The sequence below is a fragment of the Zootoca vivipara genome, chromosome 5 (genome assembly GCF_963506605.1).
Source record: "Zootoca vivipara chromosome 5, rZooViv1.1, whole genome shotgun sequence".
Classification (NCBI taxonomy): domain Eukaryota; kingdom Metazoa; phylum Chordata; class Lepidosauria; order Squamata; family Lacertidae; genus Zootoca; species Zootoca vivipara.
In genome coordinates, this window is record NC_083280.1 from 67,405,729 (window position 1) to 67,425,930 (window position 20,202).

The following is a 20,202-nucleotide window of genomic DNA, read 5'->3' on the forward strand; positions in this document are numbered from 1 at the left end:
TAATCCGGCACTGTCATACAACTCAATTTTTTTATGAATAAACATTTTAAAATAGTAAGCTATTAAAAGATGGATTGTGGAGAAGAAGGGAAGGACTATTGTGTGCATCCTGTTATGGTAACAGAACAATAGCCAGAATGCTTTCTAAAATTAAGTGGTCTTCATCTCACAGCCAGAACAACACATCTGCATTGAAATGGGAAATGATCACCAATGCTTTTATGGTAAATAATCTAAAGAGCAGTCTCCTTGATTTCATCAGAGATGTTAACCAGAAGTAATTGCCCTCCTTGTGGTCTAATTTATTGTTGCTTTGTTGAAGAATGAATAAAATAATTCTTGGCATAAAAATAAATCATAAAATCCTAATACTTTAAAGTAGGGCTACAAGTTGTTGTTCGTTTAATCAGCGCATTAATAAAAAAAAACCTGCACTTTATTCATCACTGAGGATCAATTCTAATACGTGGGAACTATGGGTTAAGAGTTAAGAGCACATTTCTTTAATTTGTTTGAGGTTCATTTTGTTCCGATGTGCTACTATAATAGGGAAGGAATAAAAAAGGAAGGTGGTTTTTAACAAGGAGTTGTTTTTTGTTAAAGAAGAAAATTCTAAGTAATCTTACATTGCCTTCAGTGCCTCCAAAAATATCTATCACGAGGTTTTGATAATAACCACATTTATATAAATGGAATTAATTGACTGAAAAGACTGGATTGTGGGATTTATTTCACACAAGGTCAGCAAGGTGAGGATATATGTGGAATTTCCTGGTGTACTTGCTACCTTTTCTGATTCCCTTCATGCTCAATCTATTTCTCATCCATGTCAATTTTGCACGTGCTTATTCATAAGTCCATTTCACCCTGTTTCCACATTAAATGGCAATGATTTAAAAACAAAATCTGTACCAATGGTCAGATTCAACATGAGTCCTGCTAATAGAATGGTCTTCTGCTAGTGCTGGGTGGCTTTCTGCCCTCTCTCCTCCCCCGGTGTTTTATGTATTTATTATTTATTAATTGAATTTATATACCGCCCTATACCTGGGACGTGGGTGGTGCTATGGGTTAAACCACAGAGCCTAGGTTGAATCTCCTCAACGGAGTGAGCTCCCGTTGCTCGGTCCCAGCTCCTGCCAACCTAGCAGTTCCAAAGCACGTCTAAGTGCAAGTAGATAAATAGGTAATGCTACAGTGGGAAGGTAAACGGCGTTTCTATGTACTGCTCTGGTTCGCCAGAAGTGGCTTTGTCATGCTGGCCCGCCGGCTCCCTCGGCCAATAACGCGAGATGAGCACGGCAACCCCAGAGTCGGTCACGACTGGACCTAATGGTCAGGGGTCCCTTTACCTTTTACCACCCTATACCTGGGGGTTTCAGGGCAGTTCATAGTGTTCTCCCTGGGGTTCCAAATTGGCTCAGTGGTGGTGGTGGGGGGGAGAGGAGAGATTGTTCTACCCGGCAAGCTGAAATGGACGGACCAAAACAAATGAAATGTCAGTGAGGCATTGAAGAACACACCAAAATGGAAGTGCTTTCCAAAAATAGCAAAAGTGAAACTCAAAATGTTGTGCCTTAGCTCTTCTCCCTCGGTTTCTCCCTTCTTTCTAATCTTTATATTGCCTATTGCACTGATGTTTCAGGAAAGATTGAACAGTAACTTTTTAACCACTGGTACTTTCCAGGGTTTGACTCTATAAGATGTTTAGACAATGAAGACATTTCATTACCCTATAAGCTGATCCTTGCTTTGTTCCACAAGAGTAGGAGGAACATTGGAGACAATGACTTGCATGTCCAACTGGTTGACTACAGAGACCTGGAAAAAGAAAAGAAAGAAACACTTGAGCTTGCAAAACATACATTATCATTATCTCAGAATGAGAACAGGAGCAAGGTGAGATTCTCCACCCGCACCTGTAAGCACCATTGATGTGGAGCAGGGATGCAGAAACATTGAGAGGAAGTGCATCACTAAAGAAAAAGCTCAGAAGAAACAGAATTGGGAGGAAAATACATATGCTAATTAATGCATATAGCTGCAAATTTAGTTACCATAATGTGAATAGAAATGCAGTACACCTCTCACCACAGTGGGAAAGACTGTTGACTAGACAAGGTCTCTTTCAATAAAACGTGGTCTGTCATTTATAAAGAAGGGCACATGGCCATCCTATTTGCAACACTGTGACCACTTACAGTGGTACCTCATGTTAGGTACCGTCCCCCTTATGAATGCTGTGGGTTACGTGCTCTGCTAACCCAGAAGTAGATGCCCCTTGTTGCAGCCTTTCCCCCGGGATGCGAGCGGAAGTCATGCTCCGGCGGCGTGGCAGCAGCGGGAGGCGCCATTACAGAAAGTGCAAGTTACAAGTGGTTTCTGGAAAGGATTAAGTACGTAACACAAGGTACCACTGTATATGGAAATTAATCCCCCCCAAAACACCTGAGAAGCTAACTGGGTAGTGCATACAGGTTCTGATGCACAAAGGTATCAAAGATAATGATTTTTTCTTTCTTTTTGGAGACAAAACTAGTAACTGTCTCCCCTCGAGCTCTATTTCTCAGAACAGCAAAGGCAACCTGTTAACAGTGATAGGAAATTTCAGCTCATATTTTGTCCCCTATATGTGAGACAAAGCAAGCATAGTGAGAGTTTAGCCACATGTACACTGAAAGAGCGATCAAGCTGTGTGTAGTTTTTTCTTTCCTTATCAAAAGTGGTACAGCGTCGGTTTCAAAGATGACAGGAGGGAAGGAAAACAGCTTGAATGATTTTTCAAATGGACTAGCACAGGAAACTTCTCTCTTCCTCTCTCACACAGAGCCTTGTTTTTCTCCGCTGGCCTGTATGTGAAAGGGAGGCAATCAAGTTGCTCAACCGAGAAAAGAAATATGAGAGAATTCTCTTCTCTAGTGTTCGCAAACTAGCCAGGGTAGTTAAGGGTAAACAGTATTAATGGCACAGAAGACAAATCATAAAGGACCTACAGTACTACCAACAAATGTTCATTCAGTGATAAATCAAAAGATAAATTCAAAATTCAAAAGAGAGTCAGTGGCTCAGCTGTGATGGGGATGCAGGGGCAATTGACTTCAGCTGAATTCAGTAGAAATTCCACCTTGGATAAGGAACCTGCAGTGTTTCTGAATGTGGGGAGGATTCTAACCTTCAAAGTGTTGGGGTTGGAATCCCCATTCAGAGCTTGGGAGAAGAACTGTTGAGAATGTTCTAGCTCTGGATTCCCTACACTGAGCTGCCGATTGGCTTACAAGGCCTCTTCAAGCTCTATGATTCAACACAGACAGTTGCTCTTCAGGATTTCAGGCATATGTCTTTACAGCCCTACTTGGAGATGCTGGGGATCAAACCGGGAATCTTCTGCATTCTAATCATGAGTTTTACCACTCAGTATGGCCCTTCTGCTTGAAAATCAGTTGCTTCCCCATCTGCACATTGAAACAACTCCATAAATACCACATACCTGGCACAAGAGTTTGAGAAAAAGGTGATACTGTAAATGATAAGCAGAGGTACTAGAAAATTATATGCAGATACATGTGCAAATCTGGATGCTATTAAACTCAACTGCAAACTTCAGTGTAATCCAGTAAATGAAACTCTGAAGCAGTTAAGTGTTGGTGTATTAGTCATTCTCAATATGTAGTGTTTTAAAAAGGACAACTCTTTGTGTTTGTTTGTTTTTAACAGACAGAATTATCTAAGTCTTTATAGATTTAAGAAAACAACATTTCCATTCAGTGGCCAGGTACCTCTCCATACCATAGTAGTGGCTTTGGTAAATAGAAGTAGTATCATCTACTGTATTGAAGAATAAATCCTAAAGACATTTCTTAACACTGGATGATCATGCCTTCTCTTTCAATTTGTTCTTTAAAGCAAATAATAAATGAACAGGGGTCCACAAGGTTTGATTATTTATGGTTGCCACTGTTGGGAATTTCATTCCTCCGTTCTGCAGATGTGTGATTGTTGTTGATACGCGTCTGTGTTTACATTCCACAGTGTTGGATGTCATGGGGAATGGAAGTTCAGATACACTGTTCCGTTCTTTATTGCTTTTGTTCCCCGCCCCTTTCTCTCCGTGGAAGAAAGAGAGAGAGGAGCCATGTTTTCTTTGTTCTGTTATGTTTGATTTTGTACATAATAAATTAGGCTTAGATGCCACACCTCAAGGCTCAGCTTCTGTTTGGACTCTGCTAGTGTTGTGTACTCATGTTCTTGGATATGGGTCACATCAGCGTGACTGGACACAAGAGTGATGAATCATCCTGGGCGGCGCTGTGTTGGGGGAGAGGGGTTGGCCACAGTGTTTCCCAACAGCCACTACACCTTTTCCTACTCTTGAATAGCAAAAGGGATGCAGAAAGCTTGGTGTGGGAGGAAGTTGGTTATCTCATGTTCTTTGGCAGAAGTGGAAGCTTTGGAGAAAACAAGAGGAGCTTCTGCCTGCCAGAAAGCCCAAGTGATATGAGATTATTTGATGCAAAATAGTTCTGAACTAAGTAGCAGGGGCTCCCCTTCCTTCTTGAGTGCTTCCTCTGAGTGCTGCAATTTGAGTCTGACCAACATAGTACTTTGTGCCACCAACTTCATCCTTGGACACAACGTCTCAGACAGTGAAATATCAGCTTCAAAATCTCAAAGCTGCATGCAGCTTGCCAGCAAGTGGAATGAAGATGAGTGAAATGACATCTTTGCATGACTCAGTTGCTCCCTTTTGCCATGGCTGGATGCACAATGAAACTACCGCAAAGCAGTGACCTCCACACTCTATGATTCTTGCTTCTCCTCTAAGCCCTTGTGGGTAATGTTGGCGAGTTGTCTTTGAAAGTTGAAAGGAGAAGTGACTGGGCACACATTTCCTCTGCGCTTGAGGGCAGAGACCCTGCTATACTGCCCAAGACTTCTCAATGCTTTACAGAGAATTGGGGAAACAGGGAGAGGAAGGCCTCAGTTCAAGTGTTTTCAAAGCTGAATGCAATCCTCTGCAATTCGCAAACAAACTTAGGACAGGGAACTAATACGCTGGTGGGTGTTGTACACAAGGTTCACTAGGGCACTAGTCTTTGGCAACCTGATAAGCAGATTTGTGAAAGCCAATCCCCTTCAGCCCCAGGCAGGCAACAGGAACAGGAGATTTAAAGACCCACTGATGGGCTACTTAGAAAGGCATGACAACACCAGCTATTGCATCTCCATCATATGCAATCAGAACAAAAAAACTACAAGGAGGGTGGATGCCTGTAGCACAATGTGGCCTATAATAAACTTTGCAGCAAAAATAAGCCCCCAAATGCATACTTACAAGTACATCTGATTTATTGCTCAGCCCCTTTCCATAGTTGTCCGTAGCAATGACCTGAAACTTGAAATACGACCGCCGCATGTTTTTGAAGAGCATAGCAGTTTTGATCAGCCCCGTATAAGGTTCGATCACAAAACCTTCCTTGCCATCCTTGATTGGAGGGATGATGAGTCTGTACTGCATAGCACTGTAGTTGCCCGTATCTTTATCATTCGCCTGATAGGTTCAAAAAAGAAGGGGGGGAAAGAAGGCAGAGAAATTACTGAGACAATCATGTATACTGAGAAGCACTTGCTGCGGCCTCTGTAATCAATACAGAAACTAATCTCGTGGGCATTATGATAATCAGTTTGACTGCTTTCTGCATTTGTAATATCAGAAATTAATTTTTAGTAGCTTCATGGCTTCCAGAGAAATTTAGGCTAGGGGTGGAGAACCTGTTTCAGTCCAAGAGCTGCATTCCCTTGTGAACAACATTCTGGAGAATGCACTTCAGTGGTGGTTGGGGCCAGAGAGAAAAGTGGGCAGAGCAACGGATGTGAGTAGTAGGTTATATTTCAAGCACACAAACACACACTTCATCCTCCATGCAGGCAAGGAAGAGGCATCATCACACTTTTAAGGCCTGAGGTTCCCCAACTTTTTAACACAAGGGAAGGGTGCTTGTTATCCCTATAATTTGTCCTGAAGGTAAATATTTTTGTCACTTCATTAAGGGAAGATATATGATGCCTCAAGGGTAGTGATATGCCTGTTAGAAGAGAGAAAGGACTACAGTTGATCTTAATAGCACTATATATTTTCTTTTGTTTATGTGGCAGACATAAATACGCAGATGTTTTCACAATTCTTTTATGAATGAATGTTGAGAAATATTTTACATCCTCTGTGCATGAGACTTCACCTCAACTGTCAAAATAAGGAGCAGCATTATCTTTCGGGTGCAAATTTATAGCCAAACTCAGGCATATTTTAAAGGTGCTTAAAAATACCAAATCCTTCTAAAGCTTCACCATAGGCTTCTTGTTCACATCTATGAAGGGAAATGCTTGCATGCGAAGGGGGTGGGAATGAAGCCTCTTGTAATGGAACACCCTGCAGAATTGACCCCCACCCCCATGATGGGGAGGAGACATGTCTCTGCCCTACTGCCGGCTGTATGTTTACTTGGTTTTTTTTTAAAAAAAACCTTAATTAAACATTAGCCCCCCCCCCAAATTAATTTGGAACTGTATCTGTGGAGGGCTGGGTGGTCCTTGGGTTTTCTCAGGGTGGGCTAGCCTGATTGAAGACCATTGGATTGTAGCCATAGGGTGGATCAGGGGTGCTGTGTACAACCCATGGTCTCTCATTAGGTGAATGAGCTCTGGTAATCCTCCTCTTTCCTCTTCTTTTGTAGTTGAGAATAAAAAATCGGAAGCTTCCACTTCTTCTTCTGAAACACACAGTATTTCTCCACTATATCTAAACTCTGAGAACTGTGGTATATTTGAACTCTAGCTAGCAAGAACAAACCGGTATCAAATCAGGATTTCAGATTCTAATTTGTACACAAACTAGAATTTAAATCAGCTTTCGCCAACCTGGGACCTTCCCGAGATTTGGACCACAAGTACCATCAGTCCCAGCTAGCATATTAGTTGAAGGAACATCTCCTCCCAGATCAGCCTGCCACATACAAATATCATTTACCAATGACCTTTTTGAAGCACCACCTCTATCACAGGTGATGTTTCTTATGACAAAGGAGATGGCTTTTTCAGTAGAGACACCCCAGGGAGTTGGAACTCCCTCCTCCCGAGGTATGCCTTCCATCAACCTTTAGCGGCCAGCTGATTAAACAAAAACATCCAGACATTTTAAAGCATGTTTGATAACTTTCCAGCCTCCGCATCATTCAATAAACTGCTTGCAAAACTTGGATGAACTTCAGGAACAGCCTTTGACACAGCGTGAAGAGTTTCAACGGGGGGGGGGGGGGGGGAGGAGAGAATGTGCCCATTTACCACATGTGCAGAAGTGCTGACAAATGGCCTAATGGGATGTTCTGGATTGCAGCCACTGTCGTTAGATTAACGCAATTCATCAGCAATTATCTCTTGAAGATATGGCATCTTTAACCAAGTGTTCCAAATAATGAAAACTGATCTACTAACACTGTTTGCATAGACATGCAATCAATCAGGACCTAATCACCGAATTGTCAAGATGAAAGAGAAGTGGCAGTGGGCCGAAGCAGAGATGGAATGTGCTTCTGTTTCTGTTGTTTTTTTGCCCTGCGATGATGCGTCCTCCAAAATACAGACTGTTGTAAAACTAATCCATATGTGCAACCAGGCTGTGTGGGTTGTCAACTGAAACAAACAACGCCATGTGCAGGCTAACAGAAAGGGGCTGGTGCTGATGAAATGATCCCCATCTTTTTATATTGGTTAATTTCAAATCCTGGTAAGTATTAGGCATGGCTAAGGCGGGAACTGATATCCAAAGTTTTCAGTGGCAAGGGAGAAGGTGAGGTGAATTTATGTCAGAAAGGGAAGAGGCCGGAGGAGAGGAGCATGTGATCCTGTGGCCCACTTCCTCAGCCATGCTTAGGAATTGGGAAGGTTACATAGGTATTGGCTTGGTTTCTGCTTAAAAATGTCAACGTCACATAGCAATATGACCCTTTTCCCGACTACAGACAAGTGTCTGATAAAAGTGAAGTTAGTGATGCTTGCCTTTGTATAAGGGAAAGACTAAGGTGGAGTGGAGCAGAGGTATATTAAACAGCATTGCTGGGAGAGGGGCCAATTGCCCACAAAACACTAGATCAGGAAAGAATCATCAACCACAAAACAGTAAATACTGCCCTTGTCAAAAAAACAATGCAACTATACTTCTGAAATTTGACAGCTTCATCTTACAAGGAAGGGCTACTATGCCTAGAAATTTTATGCAATTCTGCTGGGAGCGGGAAGTTATTGACATTTCATTTTTTAAAAATAACAACTTCCAAGGTATCCATTGCAATAGCCCTGGACTTATTTGGCAGGTTTAATCTGTTCCTGAGGGACTAGTATACCTGCAACTTCCATCTACTTCTACCAAAAGGGAGAAAAGTTATAGTTTTATCAAGATGTCCCAATAGTAAATTGCAGTGTGTGAGGAGGGGAGACAAAGCCTTGTTTGTTTGTTTGCTTTGCCAAAGTGGCTCAGGACTTAGACCTCAAGTTGAACTGGGCAACCTCCCAAGTGCTTTGGACTGTTTTCTGAAGTGCCAAATTAGGGTCTGAACTGAATCTTATATTTCTAGGATGTCCAACAGTTTGATCACGATCTACAGGTCAATCTTTTTTTTGGGGGGGGGTCCTTGGTCAATCACAGTCGATTGCGGGAAACCTGAACCCCCCCCCCAAGCTCAACAACTGTGGTAGATTACTGCCAGTTTCTTTATAGTGGGAGTAGACCGCAGTCTCTTGAACGTTGGAGATGCACACCCCTAATATAAATGCACATAAAACACATGATAATGTGGAGCTGCCTCTATGCACTTGGGCTTTAAGCCACTGATGTTTTAACCCCACATTAGGGCCCCATGTTCCCATTACCCAATCCAAATGGCCAGGAACCTTTATGTGGCTGCCTGAATCACGTCTCAGTGAAGCAAACATCCAAGAACACAAAATATGTCTCCAATACTACTCTTATTTTCAACCTGCAAATACAGCAGGTTCCAATGCTCTCTTTATAATGCAGAGGTGGGAGAAACCTAATCTCAACAGAGTTGAAACAAGGTGAGCATGTGGAACTCAGAATTTGAAAGTACAGTATTAAATACCACCCAGACACTTATTGTAAAATACATATACAGTATTAGCATTGAAGCTTACAGGGATGTGTTTAGTGTTTGCTCTTGGAGGACATACACTTGCAGATGAGTCATCCTTGTGGATCAATAAGATTACTCAGAAGAAGAAAAAGTTATCAGGAATTTATAACAGGAAAACCACCGATTAAGACAACCAAGATAGTCACAATACAATTATGGAAACAAGTGGTATTTTAACTGGGATCAAAGCAAGGCAAAAAGAAGAGTATAAAGAATATCTAAATGTGGGAACAAATTTACTCACAAATATATGTGTGAGACAAGCCACTAATGTCAAAGTGTTAAAAAAAACTGGGACAGCAGATGTAGCTTTTAAAACAGAAAATATACATCAAGCTGTCAGTTCCTGCAGGGAGAAAAGTGATCATGTTTTAAAAGCTATTATATTTTGCCGGAAACTGTGATTGAAAACATCTGAATTTGCCATCTGCTTTAGTGGAGCTAATGTTGACTAGGAAAGCCTATTCGTTTCATGAGCCCCTTCAGTATATTAGAACTAAAATTAAGAATGACCCTATGAGGAAGGCTGCAGTGCACAAAAGGACTGATGATAGTTTATCCGTCCCCCTCCTCGCTTTAAGTAGCTAGTTTGACTCAAGTTCGCTTTCTTAAAAGGAGAAAAAGAAATGGGTAGCAACTGATGGCCGTCACTGCTAATAAAATGATAAATTTCCAGCAGTCTTCAGGCCCTGAGCAATGTTTTGCTGAGTCCACAGAGAAGGGTCAGTACAGTAGTCCTCACAGACTCAATAAAAGCGAAATAATTGTGCAATGCATTTCTAAAGTGACATAGACAAACTGTATCACCTCTTAACTTTCTGGTATCATTTTTATTGCAACATCAGAAAGAATTTCATGAAGCTATAGCTTCTTAAGAGTGTCTTAGAAGTCTAGCTCAAAGTTCAAAATGCGGTATTTCTACTATAACCTGGAATTCTTCTCTTTTAAAACAATACTTTTTGTTCAGCCACTGCCACTTACTCCCAATTATAACAAAATAGAAATACACTGTGTTTTTTCATCAACCTCGCGAATGCCTTGAACATTGGCTAAACAAGCCTTTGTATCTCTACAACATAATACTGCTTGGCGTCAAAACCTTCTAGATATCCTATCCAGAAACAATCTACCCGAGTTTAATACTCTTAAACTGTGGAGCCCTGATAAAATTTGGGAATGGATCCATGATAAAGATGCCTTTTTAGACACCATGAATATAAGAAATTCTGGGTTTTCCTACTGGTTTCCCCAAATAAAAGCAAAATTTGTGCCATTTTTTTGGTGGATATCACTGATCCCACCCTTCAGAGAGCTTTCACTATGGCCCAGTTTCAAACATTGCCAACTGCATACCTGACCGGTAGATTTACAAAAACCCTGGTAGAGCACTGGTTATGCCCTTGCTCCATGAAAATTAAAGAGGATCTCATACATTACCTCCTCTATTGTCCCATTTATTTGGGCTTTAGAGATGTTATTCTTCAAATCATACCCAACTCTATAATTAATCCTGAAGATAGACTAAAATTTTTGTTAATTGATGCTAACCCACGGATTACCCACGTGGTTGCAGTCTTTGTGACGAAGGCCATGAAAGCCAGGGAAAGATTTCTGGATGACAAAGTAAAGGCCCCTTCTTCGTCTGATTAATTTGTTGCTGTTCCCCCCCCCCCTTCCTGTTCTGTGGGATGAAGGTTTTGTTGGAATGGTATGTAATGAATTTTAATATTTTTAAATTATTGTTGTGTAGATATTTGTGTAAAGGCATGGTCACAATAAACTGACATGATGATGAAATACACATGACTACATTTGGTCTCATCTATGCCCTGTTACCCATTCCTCTGCTGCAATTTGCTTATTATACCAAATTGGCGAGACTGTATACTTTTGCATTTTCATGGACAGCTAGCCCCATGGCTTACTTCCCATCTCTTCCTGTGTGTGTGTGTGTGTGTAATATATATGGGCAACACCTGTCCATAGCAATAATTAGAACCATCTAATATAGGGAGGGTGAGTAAGGAGACTGGTGACAGCAATCCCAAAGCCTCGGAATCAGACCCACAATTATGGTGCAGGAGTAAACCAAAGGGAAACATTTATCCCTCTGGTGTGCTCCCTGTCCTTAGATTCCACTGGTGTCACTGATTGGCTCCTGGGGCATGGCCATCCCTGGCCATGATGCAACTGAACCACTGTCCACACACCACTACTTGCAAGCTACCACCATGTACCTAGTATAAACAGGCCTGCTCCTCACCTGTGCAAGGGCATAAGAGGAACCCAAGGCTACTGATAAGTCTCAAATTGCAACCTTAGTGTTGCCAGGAATATGGTTTGACTAGGGCTGCCATCCATCGGAAACAGCGCCCCCAGGTGGAAATCTCTTTAATGTCTAGGGAAATCTGGACATAGCTTAAAAACATCATTTTTTGTTGTTGAGATTTTGCAAACAAACAAACAAACAGCAGCAGCAGCAGCAGCAGCAGCAACAACAACAACACCTTGATAACTTTTGTGTCCAGATTTCCCCTTTTTGAAATACGGCAACGCTGGGTTTAAGAAAACTAGTGCCTTTTTTCAAAATAAAAATGGAATAATATAAAGAACATATTTTGGTTTCCTGTTATGCCTCGTGAGGTCAGGAGAAATGATATATAAAAAAACTGGGCAAAAATTAAACAATGCCAGTATGCCATGTCATTGTGGGACCCAGGTGGCGCTGTGGTTAAACCACTGAGCCTAGGGCTTGCTGATCAGAAAGTCGGCGGTTCGAATCCCTGTGACGGGGTGAGCTCCCGTTGCTTGGTCCCAGCTCCTGCCAACCTAGCAGTTCGAAAGCACGTCAGATAAATAGGAGTAGATAAATAGTAGATAAATAGGAACCGCTACAGCGGGAAGGTAAACGGTGTTTCCATGTGCTGCTCTGGTTTGCCAGCAGCGGCTTTGTCATGCTGGCCACATGACCTGGAAGCTATACGCCGGCTCCCTCGGCCAATAATGCGAGATGAGCGCGCAACCCCAGAGTCGGTCACGACTGGACCTAATGGTCAGGGGTCCCTTTACCTTTACCTTTATGCCATGTCATTACCAGATGTTAATGCTCAGGAAAGCAGTGAAGCAACATGACAACAGTATTGAACTGAAAGCTCACTCCTTTAATTAATCACCCACAAGATAACATGCATTAATTATTCTTTTAGAGCAAAATTAAGGCATTGGGAAGAGTGAAGAGAGAGGACTATATAATGTGGGGGGAAACAAAAGGTATGTGAAAACACAATTGATATGCAAAGCACTAAAATCATATCATATTAAGTAAATCTCAGGCTTCGAATCCCATAGATTAATAGCTGCAATTATTGCTGGTTTATATTTAATTTACTTATTCACCACAAAAATGCATAGTGTAACATTTGGCCTTAGAATGATAGTAAAAAGGGAACAGCTGTTCTAATGTGAAATTTCTAAAGAAATGGAATTATAACAAAGGTTGTCAAGAAAAGATAGATACAATTCTAAAGCAACTCATTCTGTTGATGACTCACTTTTTATAGCAAAACTCTATCTCGATATCAGGGTGGGGCACCCTGGCCACTAGGCCTCCCCACTAGGCCTGCAAGTCTGTATCTGGGTAAGTCACACCCATCACCCATGGGTCCTACATTTGCCATCCTACAGGGTACCAGGTATGAGGCAGGCAACCACAGGACATCAAAGGAACTATCAGGAGCTTAAGGTGACATCCCAATTGTTTCTTTGCTGAAGCAAGGTGTTGATTAATGGTGCAAGTATGCTTTGCTCCAGCACTGACAAACAGTTTCCATTTGAAATTAATGTTAAAATCTAGAGAAACCATTTCTCCCTGCCATTGCTGATCTTTGAACTTTTGTAAACTGATGGTTCAAAGAATAACACTTGGGCTATTTTTGTTTTTTTGTATGCTGTTTTACCATTTCATAAAATTGTATTAACAATTCTATATATATTTCGTATCAAATTTGGACACACCACATTCCACAATGGGGAGTGTTCTTAGCAACATAGGGCATACAAATGTCACACCTGCGCAATGTAAAAGCCCCTTTTTGGGACCTCAAAACTCAGCCAGCAGACCCTGCCGGACATGCTGGGGAAAGAACCTACAGGAGAGGTAGCAAAACATCGTCCTCTAGCGGCGTCTATACTGTTACTGCAGCTAAAAAAAGCTTCCTTGTGTGTTTGATGACCCTATATAATGTTGTATATATGTGACTCTAAAGCTTGGGTTCAATTTTATATCTGCTTACAGTGACTTCAAAAATGGTCAAAAAACTGATAATTTTTTTAAAATCATTTTGTGCATGAGGTGTTTGATTTTTATCAAATCTCGTTGAAAGTAAGATTTTATCTAATCTTTAATGAAAGCTCATCAAATTATGATACAGGGAAATGAGACTGTAAAAAAAGGCCTTACCCTAGCGCACACACAATTTGAATTGGAGTGTCCACCAACTTTGGGGGAGCCCAGCCCCCACAACCGCCAGGAGTTGGTTCCTATGAGCCTTCCCATTTTTATCTTTATTTTTTACAAAGAACATTTTCATAAGGCATTGTTTTCACTTCTTCCCTTTGGTTTCTTTATCAAAAAATAAACTGAATAATCAGTATTAGACCTGTGGCCAAATCTGCACCACTAAAAGACACAGCAACAGATCTGCTTTTATTTTATACTCCAACATAACCCCCCCCCCAATTTTATTTTTGTTCCATTTTAATTTAATTGCACTTGTTGAGAATTTTTGTTTATTTGCTTAGTTCAAATAATATTTAGCAGGAGAGATTAAATAATGCCATATAAAGAGCTGTATTTCTGGTTTGTTATTATATTTATATGTGACAAATAGGAGCCTACAATTATTGCACAGACATTAAGGCTATATAACACAATTTTTAGAATTAATAACTTCAGGGATTAATTTCTACTTAGATTATTGCTCATCAGACTGAAGTCATTTTTCATGAATTTGTGACAAAACAGACACACACACATCTGTGGCAAGTGAAGATCAATTTACAAGGATGCAGCTGTGGCACATTTGAGATGATGCACATAAATTGCTACCCGAAAACTTAATAACTACAATAACTAAATCATCCAGGACTATTAAAGTGACACTAATTATAGTGAAAATTGTTTATACTGACTTGAAGTGTGCACAAGCCTAAAGAGCATGTCTTTCTAACTTTGTATAAATCACACACTTGAAAACTTGAAATGCATTCCATACCAAAGGCCCAAACTTTTTACTCCAAGAGGGCTCACTAGATGCAAAATAAAAATGCAAGAAATTGATTCGGAACATTTTATAGTGCTTTTCAATTAAAATTTATTCAATGACTTACAGGGCACTTTTAAGTGTGTTTATTCAGAACTCAAGGCTGTTTCCAACATTGTAGCACTGCTTGCAACACAGTTTTTTCTTCCTCCCCTTGAAAGCAGGATTGCATATGGCTACCTGAAAAGCATCATGAGGACAAATAATCATAGATGCTCAACAGAAAGGTAGTTGGGAGGAGCCTTGTGTCTTTGTGATATTTCCCCTCTGGAATTTGGGGTTAGGAGCTGGAACTATGCAGCTGGTGGTGGTATCTGGTCTGGTGACTTGGGGCTTTTCAGGAAGGCATTAAGAAGTGTCCAGGTTGACTAATTCATGGATGGCAGAAACCTGACCTTTTGTCTTTTACCAATAGCAATACTCTCTATTGCTGTTCAGCTAGTGTCCTGTTTGAGCTTTGACTTGTCTGCATAGGAATTCTATCACTTGCTGAATACTTGCCCCACATGCCCAGCTGCTTTTCTTCCAAGCGGCTACAATTTCTTCCAGAATATTTTTTGTCTCCAAGCATTCTTTTTCCCCTGCTTTTTTGCCAGTTGCCACTCTGGACATTTTTCTTAAACCCAATCCATCTTTTGCCCCTAAAATTCCCAGCAAGGGTCATGAATCACACAATGCACCCTCATTCCTTTTCTCAGGTGAGGCAGCTACAGCCTCCATTTGTCTTTCATACCGCCCTTCATCATAAATGGTTTCACTTCTTCAGTGTGTCACCTTGCTCTGTATTGTTTCTTCCCAGTCCCCTTTAATTCTGGGTTTCTTGATCTCAGTTTGGCTTTTTTTAAAAAAATATACTTTCGTTAGTCTCCAAAGTACAAATCTACTAGAAAACAGACAATGTTAAAATGATACCTTCTTACTCAGCAGATCTCCCTTGTGCATTCATCATAATACTGCCTACTGCAAGAATAAAGAAGTTCTTGCAACTTTTTAACTTGAAGTAAAATAGCTGTGCAACAAGAGACAGGCATTTTGGAAATAGGCATTTAACCCAGTATGCTAAATTCCTACAGATCTGTAACCATGGACTGAATATCCAGTGCTACACAGTCTCATTTCCCAGGCTAACAATGCTGTAAAACTGACTCCCGTGCCTCAGTTACCCTGATAAAATACTAGTGATGATTGTAGTATTTGTGAATACTTTTACTTGCTATGTTTCTATGTCTGAATGCAGAGATGTTTTACCTGTTGTGAAGTATGATTTAAAAAATAATAATTATGGAAGGCAAATCTTAATCAGTACAAATAATTATTTCAAAATTTGTGACTTTGTCATCAATTAAATAAAAACCATCTGCGGAAATTCAACAGAAGGGACTTCCAGACTAACTGTATTTTATCATTTCTTTTTCCTAAATGAATACATATCCCAATTGATAAATGAGGGTTAACAGCTCTATTCAGAATGCACTATATGAAAGCTTTGGAAGAGTTAAAACTCCCCACAAATTTGCGGCAATGCCTATGTTTCCTAATTGGTTGTATTCATTTTTTTGCCTAGATTTATCATTGTCAATGACCTGCTGTTTTACTGCTGAGAAACTCATAGTAATGGCAATAAGAAGGAAACATCCATACGTCAGCAAAGTTTTGGAGCATCCCTCTTGCACATTAAAAGATCAAGTACCTTTTCCCTTCCATCTTATTTTAAAGCGTGCACATTTAATGATCTTTGCTGTTAAATTTACAATGCCATGACTTGCTTTTACATTCAAATGAAAGCATTTTTTTTAAAAATATTTTTATTAATTTTCCAATTAAAACCAATTATATCACATTCAATATTTCAAATTATACACATATATATATCAATCAAACCGAATGTTATGCCAAATCATCTAAAGAATTTTTTATTTGGGTTCCCATGCTTCAAGAAATTGGGAATTCCTCGCAACTGTCCACTGCCGTCTTTTTTCTAAAGTTCAAATCGTCCTCCAAGTTCATAATAATCCAGATCTTCCCCTTACAGTCACATAGATGTTTTCCACTTTCATCCGATTGTTTCCCAGCCGCTGAGATAAATATCAAACAACGTTTCACAGATGTTCTTTCTCCTGTGTGAGTTAATCAGTCCAGCCTCCCCATAAATCTTCTTAATGGAGCTCCTTGTTGCGTCGAAGCAGCCCGAAGCAGCGCCATCTCAAAAAGCTCAAATCACTTTCGCTTTCTCTCATAGCCATGAAGATTCACGATCATTATAGAATTTACAGCTTTTTCAGGCAGGAGACCCAAACATCATACCATAAACTCTTGGTAAATTAATGGATCTCCTTGCCCTATAGCTGAACTTAGCTTCAGGTCGCTGCTCCAATTTAAAGTGCGTCACAACTCATAAATCCTCCGAGCGCGTCCAGAACTCCTTCCGCCCGACTAGGGGGAGGCTTTTCTCATCGGCAACTCCACATCTTTAAAAAAATATGCTCAGTAACAACAGTTATAAAGTTCAACTCACACAGTCTTTTGCTTCTCTTTCACTCCAAACAAGCCAGGACATCGCGTCCGGGAAGGTACGAGGCAACAATATGAAGGAAATAAAAAATAAAAACTCGCTTCCCTTATCGCTCCGTCCCCATCAATCCTTCTTCCAGATGCAGTACAATCTTTGACTCCTCTCCTTTCAGCAGCATAAATTTCTCAGCAGTAAACAGCGCTTCTTCCCCTCCTTCTGAAGTATGTCCATAGATTTAAGCCTAATTATCTTCTTTAACCATGGAAATCCCCGCCATGCAGATTAGCGTCCGGGAGTCCTGGCCCTCGTAAGTGCTCAGCCCAAGCTCCCCCCACTCCAAAAACAGTCGGAGTGGGTCTGGGGGCATCGCGGGCCAGCGGCCCCTCTCCGTAACCCCCGGAGAGGGTAGGGGGTTGCCATTTACTCCCCTAGCAACCGCCAAATTCCTTACGAAGGTCAGAGAGATGGAAAACAGGTCCGCCATTCCTGCAGGCGGAAACCGGAACACAATTTTTAAACTTCAGAGTCAAAGTGACATTAGTTGAAAAAGCTTGACTTGATTTTAAGCATACTGCTTTCTCCAATTTAATGAGGACAATTATGAAATTCAGAACCCTAAATTACAATGTAGAACTTTAAAGAAATTTTAAGCCAGAAGTGCCCCTTTTCATTTCTGAGAACACTATTTTTGTAGTCTAGTTACATAAAACTTAACAATAAACATTGCATTTAATAGTTACTTTTTACAGTAAGACTCATTCTTAAAGACTTACTGTTAGGAAGGGGGGAAAGTGCACTTGGAAAATGCACTTCACGGATCAGGTAAATTGATCTTCTTTTCCCTAAATAAACGAAGTTATGATGATTTTTGTATAAACATGGAATATATGTACAGTTAAGGTTGTTTTGTGATTGCTGTTTGAATGGTTGATTCAAAATCTCTCTCTCTTTTTTTACTCTAATGGCTTCTGGGATGGAATAAGTCAACCTATATATTGGATTATTTACTTTCAGTGCAATTTTAAGAATGGTTATTCAAAAGTGAGTCTCACTGAGCTCAGAAGGGTTTATTCCTTTGGTAAACAAATTTAGGATTAGAGTGCTAAATTCTGTAAATGTATAAGGTAAAATGTGGAAGGTCAGATGTAAGAGGTCAAAAATTAGACAGAATTTAAGAGGCTCACCTAATCCAGCATTTTGTACTCACAATGGCCAACTAAATGCCTATGGGTATCCCACAAGTAGGACCTGTGTGTAATAGTGCTCTCCTCACTTGTGGTACTCAGCAACTGGTATTAAAGGGCAGAAAGCAGTAGATAATACAGTGACCAACATTAGAGGCATGATATGGTTCATAATCAATATCATTATTTTAGGGTTAAAAAGAAAGTTGGGTGACAGTTAGATACAGAATGAAGCAGTCATAAATCTAAAATAAAACAAACAAATGAACAAAACCCACTATAGTAAGATGCCATTGCCCACCTTTGTGACTTATGAGATGATAGTTGGGCTTTTGCTAATTGTCAGGGGGACTCCTTACAGGGAGCCTCTCTCAGTCATCCTGACCAGCACTTCGCTCAGCGATAGCGTCAGCAGCAGGTCAGGAGGGAGCAGTATGGAGGGAGGGCTCCAAGATGCTACTGAGCCCTTGCACCGACTCAGACAGCCAGTAGAGGAAGGAAGGCTCAGCGACGCAGCAGAGTCACAGCAACGTCACAGCCAACGAAGGGGAGATGGGACGCAGCCCCTTCCGGCACCCGGTTTGAGGCCGCGCCCCGACGTAGGGTGAAGGGGAGGTGTTTTGGGGTCCCCAAGCTCTTATGTTGGACCAGAAACCAGAAGGCGGCATTGCCGGATTCTGAGAGCGACTAGGCAGTCATGTTTTCTGATGTCTCTGCACTCTAAATAGTATGCAAAATAAAACTCTTAAAGACAGAGCGGACTGGAGCATCTTTACTCGGGAGTAGCCGCAAGAATAGTGCAATTCTATGCATATCTACTCAGATGTAAGTTCCACTGAAGTGAATCCTGTATAGGGCTGCAATTGAACTCAGCCAAAGTTGGCTCAACCATCTCTTGTTAATGGAACACATTTCTGTGGATAAGAAATGCCTTCATTCTATTTACATTGGTGAGCAAGAGGATGGAACTGATGGGTTTCTTTATGGCAACTTATTATAATTACAGATTGACTGTAAATAGAAATTACAACAGTAGTTTAATTCTCTGTGGTATGAGCACTTTTATTCTTCTGACTATAGTCAATCCAATGATTGTACATTTCTATAGCACATTTATGGATAATCAAGTACTCCTAATATCCTCTGCCCACTTCTTAAACTATAATGATTCCTGCTTAGCCTTTCTAATTTCAGGGTTTGCTTTCCTGGACTCTGTAGTTTTCCTCCAAATAGGCCTCTCTCCTGCTGCTACTGTCAGAGACAGTGAGAAAATATGAATGATGAGAGCTTACTTCTTCCCCTCCTCTAAATCTTAACCTAACCTAACCATAATACCTCTGAGTTAACATTATGAAGAACTACCTTGAGGGGAAATAATGGGCCTCTTTAATAAACTGCTGTCATTCTCCATTAGATTTCTAGCTTCCTAAATCAGGTCCAAATAAGAGAATTCTTGGCAGGCCAGGCATCCATGGACACTTTTCAATAAACCTGTCAGCAATTTAGATTCTTCCCCATGTTGACTGCACAAAATGCAAGATGAAGAAGATAGAAAAGGACACACATAAGTGTATTCGATCAAATACTTCTAGTCACATGTAATCATAAACATACTTGCTTATATGGTACTTTTCCCATTATCTTTCCCCCTACTCCCTTCAAATTCAACACCTTGGTATACAAGTTTTTAAAACTATACAAGCATCAAGTACTGAATCTGATTTTAGGGCAATTGTATGCTTTTGTATGTATAGAAAAATAGTCAAAAATATTTTTGGACAGCAGCCTTAGTGGAAAGGACCTCTGCCCAATTCGGACCCACCTCCTTCCCCAATATCCCCTGTAATATTTTCAACTCTCTGGAGAGGCTTTTCAAGGGGTAAAGATGGCTGTAGCAGGAGAAGGAGGGGAGTCAAGCTTACAAAAATCCCTTTCCATGAAATTAACCATTCATGGTTCTTGGGATCCATGCCATCTTCTCT

At 40.7% G+C, this 20,202-nt stretch overlaps 1 protein-coding gene across 9 annotated transcripts in view; it reads right to left on the reverse strand.

Annotated features, from left to right (window-relative positions):
- The window catches only part of PCDH15 (protocadherin related 15), a 608,113-nt gene that overhangs the window by 48,115 nt on the left and 539,796 nt on the right, over window positions 1–20,202 (reverse strand). For all 9 annotated transcript variants that reach the window (XM_035137543.2, XM_035137542.2, XM_035137532.2 and 6 more), the window contains 2 exons: window positions 5,333–5,548; window positions 1,733–1,821 (listed from right to left, as the gene is read on the reverse strand). In XM_035137543.2, the coding sequence (XP_034993434.1) occupies window positions 1,733–1,821; window positions 5,333–5,548 (305 nt within the window). The remainder of the gene's footprint in view (window positions 1–1,732; window positions 1,822–5,332; window positions 5,549–20,202) is intronic.